The following is a 22,333-nucleotide window of genomic DNA, read 5'->3' on the forward strand; positions in this document are numbered from 1 at the left end:
ATCAATACTGCATTCAAACTCTTCTTCTTCACATGAAGAAATTGCCTTGGCTTTAGCTTTTGCCTTCAGAGCACGAGGTCGTCCATAGCTGGGACCATACATATCTCTCTTCTCAGCTTGTTGAGATTCATGAGTGCTGAGCCTCTCAACAATATCAGCGGGACCAAGTGAATTGTAATCAGGACGCTCTTGAGACCTCAGCCATTTCTTCGCCACCTCGTGGTCAGTGATGTCAGCAGTACCGAGAACATGTAGCTCATTGGAGATATTAGTGATGCGATCGAAGGTTTGCTGAACATTTTCATTGTCGAGCCCCATGAAGCGGTTGAAGAGATTGCAAAGCACATAAACTCAAGAGTCACGTTGAGCGGAAACTCCCTCATTGACTTTGGAGAGCCTATCCCAGATAAGCTTTGATGTTTCCAGTGCACTCACTCTACCATATTGTCCTTTGTTGAGATGTCCACATATGATGTTCTTCACTAAACAATTGAGTTGCTTGAATCTCTTCACATCTGCAGCACTGATGCTAGGGCCAACAGGTGGGATGCCATTCTTAACTACGAACCAGAGATCATTGTCAATTGCCTCAAGATGCATGCACATCTTGTTCTTCCAGTAAGAATAGTACATGCCGTCGAAGATGGGGCACATAGCGGAGACCTTGATCATACCTGCAGTCGACATAACTAAAACTCCAGGTGGTTAAACCAAAATCACACAGAATAAGAGAGTGCCTTGCTCTGATACCAATTGAAAGCGTGGGTTTACTCCCAGAGGGGGTGAATGGGAGATTTTTAGAATTTTGTCAAACTCTGAAGAATTTGACAAAGATTAGAGTGAAGAAATAGAAACGCGAGGGAACTAAATCATCACAGAAACGAAAAGCATGCATACAAGATACATACAGATGAAGAACATGCAATCATATGGGCATACAAGCATGAGGAAGATGAACTGAAGAAATAAAATACAACAAGATGAAAGTCTTCAGTTCAAGTTCTTTAGAAAGTAGATCACAAATTCTTCGGCAGTGGATAATATGAAGGAAGGGTGAGGAATTTGAAACCAGATTGGCTCGGTGAAGACACGACTATTTGGTAGACCAGTTCCAGTTGTTGTATTAACTGTACGTCTGGTTGAGGCGGCTGAGATGAACTCAGAGGACACACAGTCGTCACCGTATTCCTCTTGAGCTAAGGTCACATAGGCCTCGCCCAATCACTCGTGGTAAATCTTCAAGGTAGACTTCCAAAAACTTCATAGACTTGTTCACTGGCACACCACAATGACTCATGGGTGCTCAGAACATGACGCCTAACCGTCTGGAAGAATGGCAGTCTTCAAAGGTAAAAGGCATCAGGTCACACAAATCAATCTCTTCAGTGATGCTCAATCACTTTGGCTCTGGGTTTTTCCTCAACTAGGATTATCTCAAAGTCATTAGAGGATGGGTTGCTCTCAAATGACAAGTGTCAAGTTCTCTCTGACCAGCCAACTGTGGGGGCGGCTATTTATAGCCAGGGGAACCCGACATGAATTGTCACAAATGCCCTTCTCTGATATGACCGTTGTCAGGATAAGAATCCACTCGAAAGCTGGCCTGCGGCACAGCAACGGTCAAAATTTGAACTCTCAAATTCGTCGGGGCACTCAATTTCCTCACTTTTAGGCAGATCGCACTGGCGAAATCCTAACTCCTCAGCCTGACCAAATCCGTCAGTGACCAGATGAACTTCGTCACTATCGCTTAGCAAATGCATCAGTAGTTCTGGAGATTTCCAAAGGCTTCACTCGAAGCGGCTTGTGTATGTATAAGTTTGAGCATCGCTTTGGAAATGTGAACTATGATTCACCTAGACCCCCTTTAAAACTACGGTTTTTCCTATGACTCAAAATAAGAAGAAGAGACTACAAAAACAAAAGTCTCCAAGCTTCAAGTCTTCACATCAATTTCTTCAAAGGCCGTACCAGTTTTATCACCAAATTCTTCACTTGAAGAAATCCATTTTTAGGGGTCGTCTTCCATGGGTTAAACCAAATCTTCAGGGACTAATATCTCCTGTGTACACTCACAAATACGTTAGTCTCTCAATCTATTTGTCTTCAGTACTCCAAAACCACTAAGGGAGCACTTGATGCACTTAAACCTCACTCGGGGTAGATCTTCACGAAGTAGGCGGTCGCCTTGTCCTTACAAACTCCTTGGTTCAACTCCACAAGATCTCGGAGGCTCCCAAGTGACACCTAACCAATCTAGGAGACACCACTCTCCAAAAGGTAATAGATGGTGTTGTTGATAATGAACACCTTGCTCTTGTGCTTCAAATGATAGTCTCCTCAACACTCAATTACTCTCTCATAGATTTGGCTTGGGTAGGAGAAGGATTGGAGTGGAAAGCAACTTGAGGAGGCTAGAAATCAAGGTTCAAATTGTTGGATTGAAATCTCTTGATCTCAACACATGAGTAGGTGGTTCTCTCTCAGAAAATCAATGCTGGGAAGTGTAGATACGTTGGGATGGCTCTCTTAGAGAGTAGGAGGGGTGGAGGGGTATTTATAGCTTTCACCCAAAATCCAATCGTTACATACTTTGACTAAACTCGGTGACACCGATCCAAAAACTCGATGAGACTGACCAATGTAAAAGATATGAATGTTGGGCTTTTCAGTGGGACCGAAGTGAAAATCCCGAACAGACCAAAATGCGATGACCTAGGCATGACTTGGTTTCGGTAGTTTCGATCAGTCAAACTCAGTGATTCCGAAGTGAACGAATTGGTTTACAGAAACTTGGTCACTGCAACTCGATGAGACCGATCGCAATCTCGATGAGACCAAAATTCTAGGGTTTGGCTCTGGCAGTGTATAGGATCAACTTGATGGGTCTAGAGTAGATGTTTCCCATGGGACTGAGTTGGCTATTTAGGGTTTTGTACATGTATGATTTGGAGAAAGTGGTAGAGGGTTTTTGGAGCAATATCTTAAGTACTTGAGCAATTGAGTCATGATCAAAACCTCGTCCCCATTTAATAGTATTGACTTTCCTATGGACTCAATGTTATCTTGAATCACTTAACCAAAAATGTAGGGTGTGAAAGTTTTGCCAATCCATGTCCTTAGTATTTTGAGGGGTCCACATTCTCATGTGCCTTGCCATGCCAATCATTAAACTTTTGTGAAACCTATCTTGAATAAGCATTAGTTCAATGACATATATGTTGTTATGAATTACCAAAACCACTCGCGGATTAGTTGCACTTTCACTTATCTTGAGCCATCGATCAGATTGAATGTAGCACCCTGCCGATAGCTCTTGGCCTCTATTGCTATGGGGAAAAGAAGGTGTGGCTTTGGACCCCAAACTCTTCCATGGCGCCCTTCTTCTTATAGCATGGGTAAGAGATCAATACGAACAAAAATCTCACCCATTGTATCCATCCTGATATGATTGGGTGATTTGCACGTTCCCTTAAGAACAAGCGCGCACAGGCACACACAATCATGAAAAGAGACAGATGCATACGTTGTCTAACTCACCTCGTAAGACATCTTTCCTCATATGGCCAAGCGAAAGAGGAGGTCTCAAGCGAAAAGATATGCAATCAAGCTCAAACACCACAGATAACAGATCTCAAGCACTGGTTTCCCTTAAGGCATCTCCAATGGTTGTAAGATAGTTGTCGGTAGACTTTGTCACATAGGATTTTTGATGATGTGTCATACAATAAATGAGGAAAGAGAGGAAGGTTATATGTACATGAACCAACACCCATTGCACAAGCTCCAATGTAGAATGAGAGAACACCTCATTTATTATCTCACATCCTATTGGGCAAACTAGATATAATCCATTGAAGTTGTTGTATGTTAAGGTATTGGTTGATGACATGGCATATTTTACCAACAAGCTAACATACAAACTATTGAAGATGCCCTTAGGAGAAACCCATAAATCCATCATTAAATAACTTAGTTTGAAGGGCCCCAAGTACCCGTGCCATCCCTTTCAACCATACTATCTGCAATAGCAGCTTTGTAATAGGGTAGTAGCCATGGTTCCCCACTTTTCAAGCCAAAAAGGAGATCCAAATGTTCTATTTGTGAAATTTACCCTAAAAAATCTTGGGCAGCCCTGAAGTGCAACAACAAATGCTACAAATATACAGCACTTTGGTTGTTGCGGAGGATCACGTAGGACCACAAGAAAATGGTTATTTGTGTCAAAACAGCGCATTTTGGGGCACCAATTTTCGGGCTGTGTTGGAGAGTACATTTTCTTATACCTTAAAACCACATTTTTCTGCCCCAAAATTTACTCCAACCACATTTTTGTGCTCTTAGTGCCACCATCCATCAAAATTCCCTAACTGGCTCCAAAGGCTTGAAGTTCAGCAAAACCATAGAGAAATCGGGCTACACTGCTTAGCCTATACAATATCCGATTCAAAAGGAGTTACAGATGCTCTAAGCTCCGTTTGCCATTTCAAGGCCTCTGACTTCTCAGAGGCCTGAGATTATTTACAATGTTTACAGAAGCAAACTGCAAAGACGCAACAACAACAACAACAAAAAAGAACATTTATTTTAGTAAAAGCCCCTAAGCTTTTTTTCAACAGCAAAAACTAAATTCCTCAGATGATCAACAAAATCATTTAAAGGAAACAAGAAACAAAGTAAAAGAAATGAGTAACTTGATCCACAGTCCACTTTATAACCAGCAACCACGCCCATGTTATGCTTGCATCTACAGTAACTGTCGAAACCAACAAAAATGCATAAACTTAAGCCGCATTAGACGAGTAACAAGTTAACATTGATTGGCGATTGGCTTCAAAATTACATAGAACATCACTAACAAGTGAACACAAACCACAAGCATTATCCAGCAAATTATTACAAATAGCATACAACAAACAAACACACCAAAAATAAGTGGGATAAGACTGGAAGTGCCAACAAGAAAAAGGCGAGAGAACCACTGGGAACAGCTGAAATGATGCGAATATTACTGCGTTAACAAAGCCTTACCACAGCTATCAAGTTTTAGTTCCTGTATTCACTCGCTTGGATATGCTGGTAGTCCCCTTCTTCATATGCCTCCCCTTCCTCGGGGACTGCAGGTTCTGCATTTTCAGGTTGCCCCTGATGGTTGGTTGCCATTTTACTGTGTGGATCATCCCGGTAATGCTCATGTCGCTTTGAGCGCTCATGTCCATCTAGGCCATAACCATACTGTTCGTGACTTCTGTGGTGCTCATGCTGGTTATAGCCAAGCTCACCATTACCATAATCAGCATCACTCTCCTGCAAGTGACCACGATCATGTTCATGGCGCGCACGCTTGTAATCTCGGTCCCTGCCAGGGTCCTGTTCGTGACTTGCACGCTCGTAATCTCTCTCACGGTCTCTGCCCCTGCCATGAGAGCGCTCACGTTTCCTGTCTCTATCCTGGTCTCTATCCCGGCCATGATCCTTGTGCCTATCCCTATCACGCCGGTCACGCCCACGGTCTCTCTCCTGGTCCCGTTCTCGGTCCCTATCACGAGTTCTCTCACGATCTCTATGGTGGTGCCTATCTTCCCTTGGATCACGATCACGGGTCCTGTCATGTGAGCGTTCACGAGTTTTCTCGTCACGATCTCTTTCCCGTACCCTATCACGAGATTTCTCACGATCCCTGCAGCAAAAGTATTACGTCACTTTAGCAAATAATATAAGCATCAAGGTAACAGCGAGCAATATATAAGGATATAAAATGCTTACCGATCTGCAGGACGATCATCCCTCCTAGGCTCTTCTGATCTGGGTCGCCCAGCAGCGTTCTGTTGCTCTCTGATAAGTGGTAACCAAAACATATTAGCACAAGATACTAATTACATCATCTAACATACGGACAACATCAATATAATACCCTAAAGCCCCCAAAAACGTTCTGCACCACCAGCTATACACAGAAACAGAACCAAGGTTACTATCATACACATGTTAATACCGCGTTATACCCTGATATATCAACAATAATGCAGTATCAAACATCAGTGTGGATGAACAATGTCAAACTCATTAATAGACCGTTAATACATACTCCCTCCGTCCGGAAATACTTGTCTAAGAAATGGATAAAATGGATGTATCTATAACTAAAATAAGTCTACATACATCCATTACTAGGACAAGTATTTTCGGACGGAGGGAGTATAAAGGTATATCAGACAGTAGAGAGAAATGCAGTAACAAGAAAATTAAGTATTCTTACCTAGCAGAATGCTTCTGGGCAGCATCTTCACCACCAATCCTGCTTGATCCAAGTCCACCACCCAATCTCCTAGGACGCCAATTTGGAACAGTTCTACCACGCTCTACGTCAACAAGCACCCTTTTGTTATCCACTTTTCTCCCATCAGCTTGCTTATAAGCACCTGGTGACAACAAAGCATGAAATGGGTCAGTCATCAAGCCATGCAAGCCTACATTGAGTTTGAATGACCAATGAACTTACTTTTCATGTCCCGAGTGTGTGCATACTCTACGAATGCATATCCTCTAGGTTTATTTGTTACCTTGTCGGTTACGAGCCGTACCTGCAAAGCTCAAAAACAGTAATTAAAGATTTTTTAGAAATAAACCTGCATTCAACTTAAGAAATACTACTGGCTATCAATACATACACTAGTTTGTTTGGCTAAAAACATATTTCATTGTTGCACGACAGGAAGGCACTAGCCTAACTAGCCGTGCTAACCTTGCATATGTAGAGCTTCCGCATAAGGATTGAAATCCAGCACACATGAACATGAAGTCTCGCCGATTCGCACATGTTGGAAAATACATCCCACACCCCCTTACCAGGGAACTTGCTTAATAAAGGGAAAAAATGTACTGCAGAGACTAAATACTATACCAAGTTACCCTCACCGTTGTTGCTTATAATTTGTTCAACCTTTGTGGCGAAGAAAACAAAATAGCCAAAGCAATTACATGAATCAAGGTGATAATAGTGCAGGGTAGGTAAGTATTCCTTACACACATGGAAATGGAGTAGACTCTTCAACTCTAGGAGTTGAGAGATACCATACGCATTATACGTTTGTGTTGTTTCCTCCATGAGAAGCAGAACTTGGCAGCAGCGCTAGTACCATAACAGCTCATGGAAAGTAACTACAAATACTACTCACCAGTGGACCTACCCAATTAGGTCTCAGGGCGTAGAAATCGCCTGCAGATAAGCTGCTCTTTAAGACAAAAGTGATCTACACTTCTGCCATTATAAGAATTCTTCATGCTTTGTCAGCTCCAGTTAATCAATATGGGAGATTTTGTGGGGCAGGAAAGAACCAATCATGAAAGCAACACTACCTTGTGGTGCCATGGCAAAAGCAAATTGTTTGCTCTGTTCCTCACGATTTTTCTCAAGAAATCAAGCATCAAAATTACCTTTGCATGCACATTTCTTTTACCAGAGAAATTTACAGTCTTCAAATGTTCTACCAACAGTGCACAGATTAAATGGCTTGCCAAGGATTCATACAGTATACCAAACTGATTGCTGCCTCGTCTGAACTCTGTTTAATTATCTACCAAGAAATGCATCGATTTCCATATGGACATCTATGGCTTACAGGGAGAAATTGTGTCATGACCCCCAAATTGAAAGATGCCTATCCAATATATTACCCAAAAAAACGTACACGAATACGCAGCAAAGAGAAAATATAATGTCGGCTCGCATTACTAAACTTGCTAAGAACAAGAAAGAGGAAGGAAATAGAACATGGAAAGATAGGTTTTCAACGTTCTTTGGAAAAAGTTTCAAAGAACACATGCTTTGTGTGTCGGAGGTTCTTTCTATCTTGGTATGAAAGGTTCCCAACTTGGTGGAAGCAACAAGAGAACATGCAGAATGACCTCATTCCCAAGTAGCACTTTGTGACAGCAGCTGCCAGGAGGCTATATAAGGCAGCAAAGCAAATTTTCCCCAGATTTCACCCACGATAGTTTAGCAACCAGAATAACTGAAAACCTTACCAATGAGGAATAACATCACCTGTACTGGTATTTACCATGTACACTTACCCTTTTAATAGGCCCATAAGCTTCAAAGTCCCTTTTAACCTTCTGCTCGGATGTCTCGTAGCCCTGCAACAGTTTCATAAATTCAGTGAGAACTAAGTTACAAAAAAAACTTATTGATTGCACTGTTTTCACAGGAACTAAGAAATCTGAATGATGGGGTAAAATACTCACAAGTCGTGCAACAAAGAGTGTTTTGTATGGATCTCCAGTGACATTGGGGTCATTTTGTGGGTCATCTACATAAAATAGTTTAAAAATAACAATGTTAGCAGTACATATATATAACACGAAAAGGGCAGTGTGGCTTCAGAAACAACTTACACTTCTGGAGCTCTTCAGCAACCTTAGCTGCACCTTCCTCAAGCTTAAGTTGACGGATTCTATCCTTCTTTTCAGCCTATTAACACAAAATTTAATACTAAAATAAGAGATAGACTAGCAATAAATAAGTATAAAACTTGAGTAATATTTGAATCTATAGCTCGCTAATTTATATGTACTCATGCAAGAAATTAACTTTGCATTATTTCATTGGATCAATCACAAATGTCCATGCTGTTTAGAAAGCCTTACTATCAAAATTCACATGACAGCATTGACAACTTAATTACTGGGAGTTCACCACTGTAATTTATTTTTTATTTGATTATTTCAGGTGCACTAAAAAGCCCAAGTACCCACCCCACCCTGTAAACTCCTAAACATAATTGCATATCAAGAGGTACTATATGATCATGAGCACACAACTTGGGGGAAGGATACCAGTGCCGCTACAGAATGCCTGCACATAAGAGGTACTATATCTATATGATTACTAACTACTCCCTCCGTTCCGAATTACTTGTCGCAGGTATGGATGTATCTAGATGTATTTTAGTTCTAGATACATCCATTTCTGCGACGAGTAATTTGGAACGGAGGGAGTACACAACTTGGGACAAGGATACCGCCACAGAATGTCCATGCCAGCTGATTCAGCGCAAACTGCAGCAACAAGACCAAAAACATACCCTAGTCTCGCATGTGGGGACAGGCGGAGCATACTCGGGGTCACCAGGCTCTGCGAACCTCGATACAAACTGCGACATCCCTGCAAACCGATCAAAAACAGTCCATCAGCAGGGCCGCTGGCATCAAACACAAACATAGTTGCGCGATGGGGATTTTTTGAATTAAGGGGTTGGCCCCCAATTTCATTACGGAGTACTTAAATTGATAAGATGCACGATGGGAATTACCAGAGTAAGCCGGCAACTTGCGCTTCTCGAGCGGCGGCTTGTGCTCGAGCGGTGGCCGTGGCTCGAACAGCTTCAGCAGGTTCGTCGTCAGCCCCGTCGGATGGCTCTGCCCGATCTGCCACCAAACAGCAACACAGAATCAAATCTCGGATAGAAAGACAGATCGAACGGAGAAGGCGAGAGGCTAGGGTTAGGTCTAGAGGGGGAGCGGCGAAGGCTTACGAGCTTGAGCTGGAGGAGGTTGGCGCGGCTCTGCGCCTTCACGCGGGACTGCACGCCCGCGTCCTGGTTCCGCATCATCGCGTTCCCGTAGTCGCCCATGGCGGCGGCGGCGGATTTGCGAGCTCGGAGGAGATTGTTCGAAGGATTGTGGGGAGAGGGTTTGGTCAGTTTTTAACGGAGCCTGTGGGCGTGGGCCGGTTCCGTCACTGATTCGATGGACCCGTAGTCGTGAGCGGCCTACATGTCAGCTTCTGCTAATTATATTATAAAAGAAAAAGAAGAAAAGCATGTTAGAGCATTTCTAGTAGTACCCCTAAACCCTTAAATCTGTAAAAATAACTGCTTTTTTACAGTTTGGACAGAAAAAAGTGCGTAGACTAGACCCCTTTAACCCTTAGACCCTCAAAATTTTTTAGAGGCCCAACCCAGAAACACATCTCCAACCTGTAGAAGTGGGGGTTTGGGAGGAAAACAGGGGTCAACTTGCAATCCTAGCAACGACGCGTGAGAGGGAAGTTTCATCCTCCCCAACCTCCGCGCCGCTGCAGCCGCGCGGATCCGGCCGCCCCCCGCCGTCCCGCCGGCGCCTCACGCCTCGGCCGCGTCCATCCCCGGCCCCGGACGGCCGCACCTTCTCCTCTCCGCGCGGATCGCCGCCCTTGCCCGCCCTCCGCCGCCGGAGGTTGCGAGGCGAGCGGCCGCGCGCGCGGCTCAGAGTGAAGAGGGCACGGACGTCGGCCACGGTAGCAGGCACTCAGCAAGCCGGTCTCGGCAGAGAAGAAATCATAGGCCACGCCTCAATGTTGTTGCCTGTTGTCTGTATGAATTTCTTCGTGCCCCCTTGCTTGGAGCTTAATTTTAGTCCGGCGTCGGTGTTTGCCACTCTTTGCACCGCGCGGCACATGCCCACGAGCTGTTTGATGCTTTGCGTCAACAAGTTCGAGCGGGCCTAGTTCTTGGTTCATCCACATGTTTATCAAAAGCAATGTGTTTCTTGTGTCAGGAGGTTTCCGAGAAATGATCGAGGTATACATTCACTAATCAGTTGCACTAACGGTACTTTTGGAGTATCAGAACAGGGTCAAATTTGTCCGTCCTTATAAAATCGTCAAACTTTGATAATTGCTATATTTGTATGTCACACCAAGCTTTACTTTTAGCATATCTATAGTTTGAAGACAGACATTGGTGCTAAAATTTTCATCTATATTATTTGTTCTTTAGATCTAAAAACATTGTAATTTGATTAATGTTGGATCATTCGGTGGTGTAATAATTTGATTAATGGAATTTGTGATATGTCATATGATAAAATGTGATGAAATGTGTGATATGTGAAATGACAGTTTTAAAGGTTGGGGTTGAGGCAAAGACTAGAACCCTCAAATCCAACCCTTAAAGCAGTTTAAGGGTTGGGTTTGAGGGTTCTAGTATTTACCCTTGTTTTTCAACCCTTAAAAGTGTCAAAAAGTGGCACTTCTCAACCCTTAGAACTGCTTTAAGGATTTGAGGGTTTGAGGGTTCTACTAGTAATGCTCTTAGCTTCTGCTTCACAACCCTGACCTGTGGAGCCCACGCTCGTGCGGCGGACGACCAAACCCTGTCGGTTGCTTCTCCCTCCACAGGCGGTCTCGTCTCTACTCGTCATCGCTGGAGTGCGCACTCCACACACATTCGCTTCCTCTCGGCCATGACTGGCGCATGCTACGCTCGTTGCTTCGCCTTTTCGCCAACCTGTCACAAGTTCGTTTCCTCTCTTACTTCCGTCGCCTCAGTGAGTCGGACTGCGCCCCTTCGGTCACCTCCAGTGCAGCCATCCTCCATGCAATGAGCGTCGCTCCATGTACTGCGAGGCGGCGGACCTATTTGTGCTCTGGAGGGGCGCTCCCACACCGCTGCCAGTGTCAAAGTTCCACGTCCTCATTCCAGGGCTTTGTTCGAAGGGCGCAATCGACAAGGCCCGCTTCCTGTTCGATGCAATGCAGGGTTCGAGGGTGACACCGCTGGTCCGTGTCTACAAGTCATTTGGGTTCGCGCACTGCAAGGCAAGGCGCTTGCCCGAGACCGACGAGAGGTGGCGGGCACATCGCTTGTCCAGGCCTTCTCTCTCTACCAGGAGGGGCGGCTGGAACTGGCATATTGGGTGTGTTTCATAGGATGCGGGTGGATGAAGGTGTCGGGTTGGATGGGTATGCTTATACAACAATGATAGGTGGTTTATTTGAGCATGGGTATGCAGACCATGGTTGGGAGTTGTACGAGCAGATGAAGGACATGGCCCATGGGCATGGAGCCAAGCCTGGTGACATACAACGTGATGATGAAGTGGTATTTCAAGAGCAAGTGGGTTGGTGCTGCAATGGCACTCTACGATGCAATGGTGAGCGGCAGTACTTGAGGTCTTACACTATTCTGATGGCATCGCTTTGCAAGGAAAGAAATTTTGTAGAAGCTAAGCAGATGTTCGATAAGAAGCTGGAGAGGGGTGTTTCCCTGATCATGTGGTGTTCATTTCAATAGCAAAGTTCTTACCCAAGGGCTGGGAGGTTTGATGAGCCACAAGTATATGGGATCAATTGGATCTCTTTTCGGTAAGTAAGAGTGTCGAACCCAGCGAGGAGCAAAAGAAAATGACAAGTGGTTTTCAGCAAGGTAATGTCTGCAAGTGCTGAAATTGTAAGTAACAGAATAGTTTGATAGCAAGGTAATTTGTAACGAGCAAGTAATGATGATAGTAGCAAAAGTGCAGCAAGGTTGCCCAATCCTTTTGAGGCAAAGTACAGGCCAAAACGGTATTTTATGATAGGCAAAGTGTTCTTGAGGGTACACGGGAATCTCATCTAGTCACTTTCACCATGTTGGTTCGATTTGTGTTCGCTACTTTGATAATTTGATATGTGGGTGGACCGGTGCTTAGGTGATGTTCTTACTTGAACAAACCTCCTACTTATGATTAACCCTCCCGCAAGCATCCGCAACTACGAGAAAAGTATTAAGAATAAATTCTAACCATAGCATTAAACTTTTGGATCCAATCCGTCCCTTACGGAATAATGCATAAACTGGGGTTTAAGCTTCTGTCACTCTCGCAACCCATCATCTAATTGCTACTCCACAATGCATTCCCTTAGGCCCAAATATGGTGAAGTGTCATGTAGTCGACGTTCACATGACACCACTAAGGAAATCACAACATACATACTATCAAAATATCGAACACTTATCAAGTTCACATGATTACTTGCAACATGATTTCTCCCGTGACCTCGAGAACAAAAGTAAATACTCACAAATGATAAGCATGCTCAAGATCAGAGGGGTATTAAATAGCATATTGGATCTGAACATATAATCTTCCACCAAATAAACCATATAGTAATCAACTACAAGATGTAATCAACACTACTATTCACCCACAAGCACCAATCTATAGTTCCAGTAACAAGATTGGACACAAGAGATGAACTAGGGTTTGAGGTGAGATGGTGATGTTGAAGATGTTGATGGAGATTGCCCTCCCCAAGATGGGAGAGTTGTTGGTGATGATGATGACGATGATTTCCCCCTCCGGGAGGAAAGTTCCCCCGACGGAATCGCTCCGCCGGAGGGCAAAAGTGCTCCTACCCAAGTTCCGCCTCGAGACTGCGGCGCTCCGTCCCGAAAGTCCTCTCCTTATTTTTTTCTAGGTCAAAATGACTTATATACCAGAAGATGGGCACCGGAGGTGGCCCTAGGTGAGCACAACCCACCAGGGCGCGCCCAGGTGGGTTGTGCCCACCTGGTGGGCCTCCTCTAATACTTATTTGCTCCAATATTCATCATATATTCCATAAATTCTCCATGAAGTTTCAGCCTATTTGGAGTTGTGCAAAATAGGTAGTCTGACGTAGCTTTTCCAGATCCAGATTTCTAGCTGCCGGAATTCTCCCTCTTTGTGTGTACCTTGCAAATTATGAGAGAAAACACATTATAATTACTCCAAAAAGCATTATGATGTATAAAAACATCATAAATAACAGTATGAAAACATGATGCAAAATGGACGTATCAAGGTCCTATGTGTGGAAAGCATTGAAGGTTGTTACCAAGTTGGATTGTAGCGGCTGGTGAAGGAAATATGCCCTAGAGGCAATAATAAAGTTGTTATTTTATATTTCCTTATTCATGATAAATGTTTATTATTCATGCTAGAATTGTATTGACCGGAAACCTTAATACATGCGTCAATACATAGACAAACATTGAGTCCCTAGTGAGGCTCTACTTGACTAGCTCGTTGATCACAGATGGTTAAGGTTTCCTAACCATGGACATGAGTTGTCATTTGATAAACGGGATCACATCATTAGGAGAATGATGTGATGGACATGACCCATCCGTTAGCTTAGCATATTGATCGTTCAGTTTTATTGCTATTGCTTTCTTCATGTCAAATACATATTCCTTCGACTGTGAGATTATGCAACTCCCGGATACCGGAGGAATGCCTTGTGTGCTATCAAACGTCACAACGTAACTGGGTGATTGTAAAGATGCTCTACAGGTATCTCCGAAGGTATCTGTTGGGTTGGCATAGATCGAGATTAGGATTTGTCACTCCGAGCATCGGAGAGGTATCTCTAGGCCCTCTCGGTAATACACATCATGAGAAGCCTTGGAAGCAAATTAACTAATGAATTAGTTGTGGGTGATGTATTACGGAACGAGTAAAGAGACTTGCCGGTAACGAGATTGAACTATGTATGAAGATACCGGCGATCGAATCTCGGGCATGTAACATACCGATGATAGAGGGAATAACGTATGTTGTCATAACGGTTCGACCGATAAAGATCTTCATAGAATATGTAGGAACCAATATGAGCATCCAGGTTCCGCTATTGGTTATTGACCGGAGAGGTGTCTCGGTCATGTCTACATAGTTCTCGAACCCGTAGGGTCCGCACGCTTAACGTTCGATGACGATTTAATATTATATGAGTTATGTGATTTGGTGACCGAATGTTATTCGGAGTCCCGGATGAGATCACTGACATGACAAGGAGTCTCGAAATGGTTGAGAGGTAAAGATTGATATATATATATATAGGACGATGGTATTCGGACACCGAAAGTGTTCCGGATAGTATCGGGTATTTATCGGAGTACTAGGGGGGTAGCGAAACCCCGCGGGGGAAGATATGGGCCATATTGGCCATAAGAGGGGAGCACACCAGCCCACAATGGGTGGCGCCCCCCCCTTAGGCAGGAGGCCGAATAGGAGAAGGAAGAGGGGATTCGCCCCCCCTTTCCTTCATCCCTTCTCTCTTCCTTTTTCCCCCTCCGAAAATAAGGGAGGGGGAGGCCGAATTGGGGGAGGGGACGCCCCATGGCTGCTCCCCTCCTCCTCCCACCTATATATACGTGGGGGAGGGGCGCCTAGAACACACACCAACAATTGTTAGCCGTGTGCGGCGCCCCCCTCCACAGTTTACACCCCGGTCATAGTTTTGCGGTGCTTAGGCGAAGCCGTGCGAGAATCACTTCACCATCACCGTCACCATACCGTCGTGCTTACGGAACTCATCTACTTCCTCGACACCTTGCTGGATCAAGAAGGCGAGGGACGTCATCGAGCTAAACGTGTGCAGAACTCGGAGGTGCCGTATGTTCGGTGCTTGATCGGTCAGAACTAGAAGAAGTTCGACTACATCAACCGCGTTGTCAAACACTTTCGCTTTCGGTCTACGAGGGTACATGGACACACTCTCCCCCTCTCGTTGCTATGCATCTCCTAGATAGATCTTGCGTGAGCGTAGGAATTTTTTTGAAATTGCATGCTACGTTTCCCAACAGTGGCATCAGAGCCAGGTCTATGCGTAGATGATATGCACGAGTAGAACACAAAGAGTTGTGGGCGGTGATCATCACACTGCTTACCACCAATGTCTTATTTTGATTCGGTGGTATTGTTGGATGAAGCGGCCCAAACGAACCTTACATGACCACATTCATGAGACCAGTTCCACCGGCAGACATGCAACTAGTTTTGCATAAAGGTGGTAGGTGTATGTTTCTCCTACTTTAGTTGAATCGAATTTGACTGCGGCCGGTCCTTGTTGAAGGTTAAAACAACAAACTTGATAAATCATCATTGTGGTTTTGATGCGTAGGTAAGAACGGTTCTTGCTATAAGCCTGTAGCAGCCACGTAAAACTTGCAACAACAAAGTAGAGGACGTCTAACTTGTTTTTGCAGGGCATGTTGTGATGTGATATGGTCAAGACATGATGTGATAAACGTTATTGTATGAGATGATCATGTTTTGTAAGATATCTGACAACCGGCAGGAGCCTTATGGTTGTCTCTTTTATTGTATGAAATGCAAACTCCATGTAATTGCTTTACTTTATCACTATGCGTTAGCGATAGTTGTAGAAGCAATAGTTGGCGAGACGACCACGACGCTACGATGGAAATCAAGGTGTCGAGCCGGTGACGATGGAGATCATGACGATGCTTTGGAGATGGAGATCAAAAGCACAAGATGATGATGGCCATATCATGTCACATATTTTGATTACATGTGATGTTTATCTTTTATGCATCTTATTTTCCTTAGTACGACGGTAGCATTATAAGATGATCCCTTAACTAAAATTTCAAGGTTTGAGTGTTCTCCCCGAGTATGCACCGTTGCGACAGTTTGTCGTGTTGAGACACCACGTGATGATCGGGTGTGATAGATTCTACGTTCACATACAATGGGTGCAAGACAGTTTTGCACATGCGGAATACTCGGGTTAAACTTGACGAGCCTGGCATGTATAGACATGGCCTAGGAACACTAGAGACCGAAAGGTCGAACGTGAATCATATAGTAGATATGATCAACATAGAGATGTTCACCATTGATGACTACTCAATCTCACGTGATGATTGGACATGGTTTAGTTGATTTGGATCACGTATCATTTAGATTACTTGAGGGATGTCTATCTAAGTGGGAGTTCTTAAGTAATATGATTAATTGAACTTAATTTAGCATGAACTTAGTCCTGATAATTTTTGCATATCTATGTTGTAGATCAATGGCATGTGCTACCGTTCCCTTGAATTTTAATGCGTTCCTAGAGAAAGCTAAGTTGAAAGATGATGGTAGCAACTACACAGACTAGGTCTGTAACTTGAGGATTATCCTCATTGCTGCATAGAAGAATCATGTCCTTGATGCACCGCTGCTACTTCTTGAGCTTGTGTTGGTTTTTCCCTTGAAGAGGAAAGGGTGATGCAACAAAGTAGAGTAAGTATTTCCCTCAGTTTTGAGAACCAAGGTATCAATCCAGTAGGATACAACGAACAAGTCATCGAATACCCACACAAACAAACACCAACTTGCAGCCAACGCGATAAAGGGGTTGTCAATCCCTTCACGGTTATTTGCAAAGTGAGATCTGATAGAGATGGATAAATGGTAAAGTAAATATTTTTGGTATTTTTGGTTTATAGATCGGAAAGTAAAAGATTGCAAAGGATGTAAAATAGGAAACTGAAGTTGTAGATCAGAAAGCTATATGATGGAAAGTAGACCCCGGGGCCACAGGTTTCAGTAGAGGCTTCTCTCAAGATAGAAAATATTACGGTGGGTGAACAAATTACTGCCGAGCAATTCTTAGAAAAGCGCAAAGTTATGAAGATAACTAAGGCAATGATCATGAATATAGGCATCACGTCCGTGTCAAGTAGACCGACTCCTGCATGCATCTACTACTATTACTCCACACATCGACCGAGTCCTGCCTGCATCTAGAGTATTAAGTTCATAAGAACAGAGTAACGCTTTAAGTAAGATGACATGATGTAGCGGGATAAACTCAAGCAATATGATGAAAACCCCATCTTGTTATCCTCGATGGCAACAATGCAATACGTGTTGGTTTCCCTTCTGTCACTAGGATCGAGCACTGCAAGATTGAACCCAAAACTAAGCACTTCTCCCATTGCAAGAAAAACCAATCTAGTTGGCCAAACCAAATCAATAATTTGAAGAGACTTGCAAAGATATCAAATCATGCATATAAGAATTCAGAGGATAATCAAATAATATTCATAGATAAGTTGATCATAAATCCACAATTCATCGGATCTCGGCAAACACACCACAAAAAGGTATTACATCGAATAGATCTCCAAGAACATCAAGGAGAACATGGTATTGAGAATCAAAGAGAGAGAAGAAGCCATCTAGCTACTAGCTATGGACCCATAGGTCTGAGGTAAACTAGTCACGCTTCATCGGAGAAGCAATGGTGATGATGTAGAAGCCCTCCGTGATTGAATCCCCCTCCGACAGGACGCCAGAAAAGGCCCCTAGATGGGATCTCATGGGTCCAAAAGGTTGCGGCGGTGGAAAAGTGTATTCGTATCTCTCCTGGTAGGTTTTGGAATATTTGAGAATATATAGGCATAAGAAATAGGTCGGTGGAGTCATGAGGGGCCCACAAGGGTGGGGGCGCGCCCTCCGTCCTTGTGGGTGCCTCGTGGCTTCCCTAACGTGTACTCCATGTCCTTTGGATGTCTTCTGGTCTAAGAAAAATCGTCACGAAAGTTTCATTCCATTTGGACTCCGTTTGGTATTCCTTTTCTGGGAAACTCTAAAACAAGGGGAAAACAGGAACTGGCACTGGGCTCTAGGTTAATAGGTTAGTCCCAAAAATCATATAAAATAGCATAATAATGCATATAAAACATCCAAAACAGATAATATAATAGCATGGAACAATCAAAAATTATAGATACGTTGGAGACATATCAAGCATCCCCAAGCTTAATTCCTGCTCGTCCCCGAGTAGGTAAATGATAAAAACAGAATTTTTGATGTGGAATGCTACCTAACATATTTGTCCATGTAATTTCCTTTATTGTGGCATGAATGTTCAGATCCGTATGATTCAAAACAAAAGTTTAATATTGACATAAAGACAATAATACTTCAAGCATGCCAACAAGATAATTATGTCTTCTGAAAATAGCATGGCCAAAGAAAACTTATCCCTACAAAATCATATAGTCTGGCTATGTGTGACGCTCCCGATTCAATCGTACACTAATCATACATGCAAATGTGTACGATCAAGATCAAGGACTCACGGGAAGATATCACAACACAACTCTAGACACAAAATAAAATAATACAAGCTTTATATTACAAGCCAGGGGCCTCGAGGGCTCGAATACATAAGCTCGAATACACAAGAGTCAACGGAAGCAACAATATCTGAGTACAGACATGAGTTAAACAAGATTGCCTTAAGAAGGCTAGCACAAAAGCAACAACGATCGAAAGGGCAAGGCCTCCTGCCTGGGAGCCTCCTAACTACTCCAAGTTGTCAGCGGCCGTCACGTAGTAGTAGGAACCCTCGGGGTAGCAGTAGTCTTCAGTGGTGTCGTCTGGCTCCTGGGATCCGTCATCTGGTCGCAACAATCGGGTATGGGGGAAAAGTAGCAAAGCAACCGTGAGTACTCATCCAAAGTACTCGCAAGACTTACATTAGATCTAAACTAAGTATGCAACTGTATCAAAGGAAAGGGTTGTATCTGTGGGTTAAACTGCAGAATGCCAGAAGGGAAGGGGGAAGCCTAGCCTATAGAAGACTAGCATCTTCTGGAAACCACCATCTTGCAGCAATAGGAGGGAGTAGAGTAGCATAAAGTAAAGTAGTAGAAGTGTTATCAACCTCGGCCAGATATCCTTTCTCGACTCCCTGCGAGAAAGCAATCCCAGAGCCATACTATCCAAGTATTAACACATTCCAATTCTCATCACCATCCATTTCTCATCACAATCCATTTCTCATCACAAGTATCCAGTTCTAGTTGTATCGATCGGGATACAACTCCAAGTGTCCGTTATCGTAGGACAGGATATCGATAGATGTTTTCTTCCCTGCGGGGGTGCACCAACTTACCCACCATGCTCGATTAACTTCGGCCGGACACACTTTCCTGGGTCATGCCCGGCCTCGGCCAAACAATACGCCGCAACCCGACCTAGGCTTAATAGAGAGGCCAGCACGCCGGACTAAACCTATGCCCCCAGGGGTCATGGGCCATCTCCCCGGGAACTCCTGCACGTTGCGAGGGCGGCCGGTGAGCAGACCTAGCTACCTCCCTAAAAAGGCAGGAGCTTACCAGTCCAACCCGGCGCGCGCCGCTCAGTCGCTGACGTCTATTAAGCTTCGGCTGATGCATACGACGCAGAACGCCCATACTATGCCCACGTGATGGTTAGTGCTATCAGGCCAGAGGCCCCTCGGATCAAATATCCAAATCGTAGTGGATTAGGAACGCGCGGTAACGAGCAGAGACTCACGATTGATGTGACCCCATCGCCCCGTCTCGAGTACTTGCGGCAAGGGCTAAGAATGCCCGGCCACGCCTCGTAAGTATCTCGCGGGCACCCTCCAGGTCAATCCGACTCCACATCACTCGCAATTAAGCTCGCACGGGTACCCCTCAGGGTCGACCCGTCTTTCCAAGTAACAGGGGTAAAGTCCAAGTACCTAGGTGTCCAAACATCAAGGGGAAAACCCGAGGAATCACCCCCGATGAATTCCACTCGTTGTAATCATCAAGGTGAACGTAAGAGGATCCACCCTCGAGGTTCACACTTGAGGGGTTGCACGACAGAGCCGTATCGGAAGTGGTTAAGGAGGAAATCACCCTCGATGACCACGACCGAATAGCTACACTACAGGTTAACAACAGAAGTGCTGAAAAGGTCTCACCCTCGGCACTCGATAGTAACCCAGTAGTGTTGAGCAACTAAGGGGAAAGTGATGTGCGGTGTCGGGGCCTGGTCTTCGATCCCGTTGATCGGGTCTTCGATGATGAAGCAGGGGCAACAAGGACAAGGTGGGGGGTCACTGATGGGTCACTAACCAACCTATACTAAACAGTTTAGGATAAGCAGGTAGGTAACAATGAGCAGGTTACAAAAGCAGGCTATGCATCAGAATAGGAGCAAACAATAACAGTAGCAAAATCTAATGCAAGCATGAGAGAATGGAATGGGTGATATCGGGATGATCAAAAGGGGGGGGGCTTGCCTGGTTGTTCTGGCAAGGAGGGGTCGTCGTCGACGTAGTCGATCACAGGAGCGGCATGGGTCTCGGGATCTACCAGAGAGAAGAGGGGGAAGAAACAGTAAATATAAAGCAAGCATAGCATCACAAAGCATAACATGGCAATAAGCTGTGCCAGGTGTGACCTAACGCGGTAGGAGGTGATACCGGCGAAGGGGGGAAACATTCGGGAATGTATCCCCGGTGTTTCGCATTTTTGGACAGTTGAACCGGAGGGGGAAAGTTGCGTGTTCGCTATGCTAGGGATGCGTGGCGGATGAACAGGCTGCGTATCCGGGTTCGTCTCGTCGTTCTCAGCAACTTTCATGTACAAAGTTTTTCCATCCTAGCTACGGTTTATTTTAAAATGATTTTAAAAGATTTAATCATTTTTAGGATTTATTTAATTATTTTAAAAACAACATTATCCAGAACAGTGCATGCTGACGTCAGCATGACGCCAGCAGTCAACGTTGACCATTGACCTGGTCAACCTAATGTGTGGGCCCCATGGGACCCACCTGTCATTCTCTGTTTAGGTTAATTTGGGTTTAGTTAAACGAATTACTTTTTAATTAGACTAATAGGTTAATTAGATTAATTAATTAGGTTAATTAACTTAATTAATTTAGTTAATTAATTAACTAATTATTTTTATTGCTAATTATTTATTGATTAAAAATATATATATATTATTATTATTTTAATTCCCTTTTTTTAAACGTTCCAGGGGCTGGGCCCATATGTCAAAGGCCCTAGGGGCCTTAACGGGCACCCGGCCGTGCGGTTACGGGCACGGGCGGAACGTGCGCCTGCTTGGAGGCCCAACGCCACCAAGGGGGCCGCCGGCCACGGCGGTAGCCGGAGCAGTGCGGCAAGGGGGAGTCAGCGTGGGGCAGACGGGCGAGGCAGGGGATGCTGGAGTGGCGCCGGGCAGGGAACAGCGACGAGCGCAATGGCCGTGGGGCAGCAGCAGCAGCCGCAGATGGCGAGGCGAGCAGCGACGCGGTACGGGGCAAGCAGTGGTAGGCGGCGAAGCGCGAGAGCAGTGTGCGGGGCTGCGGTGGCGATGCGAGCCAGGGGGAGCGACGACGCGGCCAGCGCGGTTGTGGCGCGCGCAGTCCGCGGTTGGGAGGTGCGGGTGGCTTGGCCGGGGCGCGGTCTCGTGTGCAGTGGCGCATCCGGAGCGGGGCGGGGGAGCCGGGCGGCCATGGCGGTGCGTAGCGGGCGCTGGCGGTGCGAGCCACAGCAGGGGAAGGACACGACGGCGACGGCGCGCAGCGGTAGCCATAGCAGAAACAGAGAAGGTAGCGAGGCCGGAGCCCCGGGGCTCACCCACGTTGCAGGGACGAGGGGCGGCGTGGCTCGGGGGTGCCTTTGGGGAGGAGGACGGGGACGTGTGCAGTCCGTCGAGGAGGTCCGGCGAGGTCCAGACGGCGTCGTGGTGGTGGCGACGGGGTCGAGCGGCGGCGGCATCGGGTCGATGATGAGGCGAGGCCGCGAGGTCAGGTGGGCACCGCACGAGGGGGAGGAGGGGGCGCAGAGGAGTCCCTGAGGGGCGGCGTCGAGCACGGCTGGCGGTGGCCTTAGCGGCGCGGCGACTTGCGTCGGGCGCGGCTGTGCGGGAGGAGGGGATCGAGCAGGGGCGCCCCTCCCCCAGGCACGAGGCGGGTGTGTGTGTGTGGGTGCTGCGTG

General features: G+C 45.4%; 1 protein-coding gene across 2 annotated transcripts; it reads right to left on the reverse strand.

Moving 5' to 3' along the window:
- Positions 1 to 4,384: 4,384 nt before the first annotated feature.
- Positions 4,385 to 9,762, reverse strand: U1-70K (U1 small nuclear ribonucleoprotein-70K). 2 transcript variants are annotated; one of them, XM_087520036.1, is made up of 11 exons: positions 9,537 to 9,762; positions 9,315 to 9,429; positions 9,087 to 9,166; positions 8,398 to 8,473; positions 8,248 to 8,312; positions 8,077 to 8,139; positions 6,503 to 6,584; positions 6,260 to 6,422; positions 5,767 to 5,835; positions 5,032 to 5,680; positions 4,385 to 4,756 (listed from the first exon to the last, which is right to left on the reverse strand). In XM_087520036.1, exons 1-10 carry the CDS (start codon positions 9,633 to 9,635, stop codon positions 5,047 to 5,049), a joined length of 1,446 nt encoding a protein of 481 aa, XP_087376162.1. In that variant the 5' UTR covers positions 9,636 to 9,762; the 3' UTR covers positions 4,385 to 4,756; positions 5,032 to 5,046. The 2 variants fall into 2 exon arrangements, with proteins under 2 accessions (XP_087376162.1, XP_048530331.1); XM_048674374.1 differs by lacking the exon at positions 4,385 to 4,756 and having other exon boundaries at positions 4,795 to 5,680.
- Positions 9,763 to 22,333: the final 12,571 nt, after the last annotated feature.

The sequence above is a fragment of the Triticum urartu genome, chromosome 1A, assembly GCF_056163025.1.
Source record: "Triticum urartu cultivar PI428250 chromosome 1A, HENAU_Tu73, whole genome shotgun sequence".
NCBI lineage: Eukaryota > Viridiplantae > Streptophyta > Magnoliopsida > Poales > Poaceae > Triticum > Triticum urartu.

Bases quoted from the DNA above. Each gene is read 5' to 3' on its own strand.
- U1-70K (XM_087520036.1), bottom strand. From the start codon at position 9,635: ATGGGCGACTACGGGAACGCGATGATGCGGAACCAGGACGCGGGCGTG. The intron at 6,423-6,502 runs GTAAGTTCATTG...TGTTGTCACCAG, and splicing joins ACACACTCGGGACATGAAAA to GTGCTTATAAGCAAGCTGAT. The intron at 5,681-5,766 runs GTAAGCATTTTA...CTTTTGCTGCAG, and splicing joins GATGATCGTCCTGCAGATCG to GGATCGTGAGAAATCTCGTG.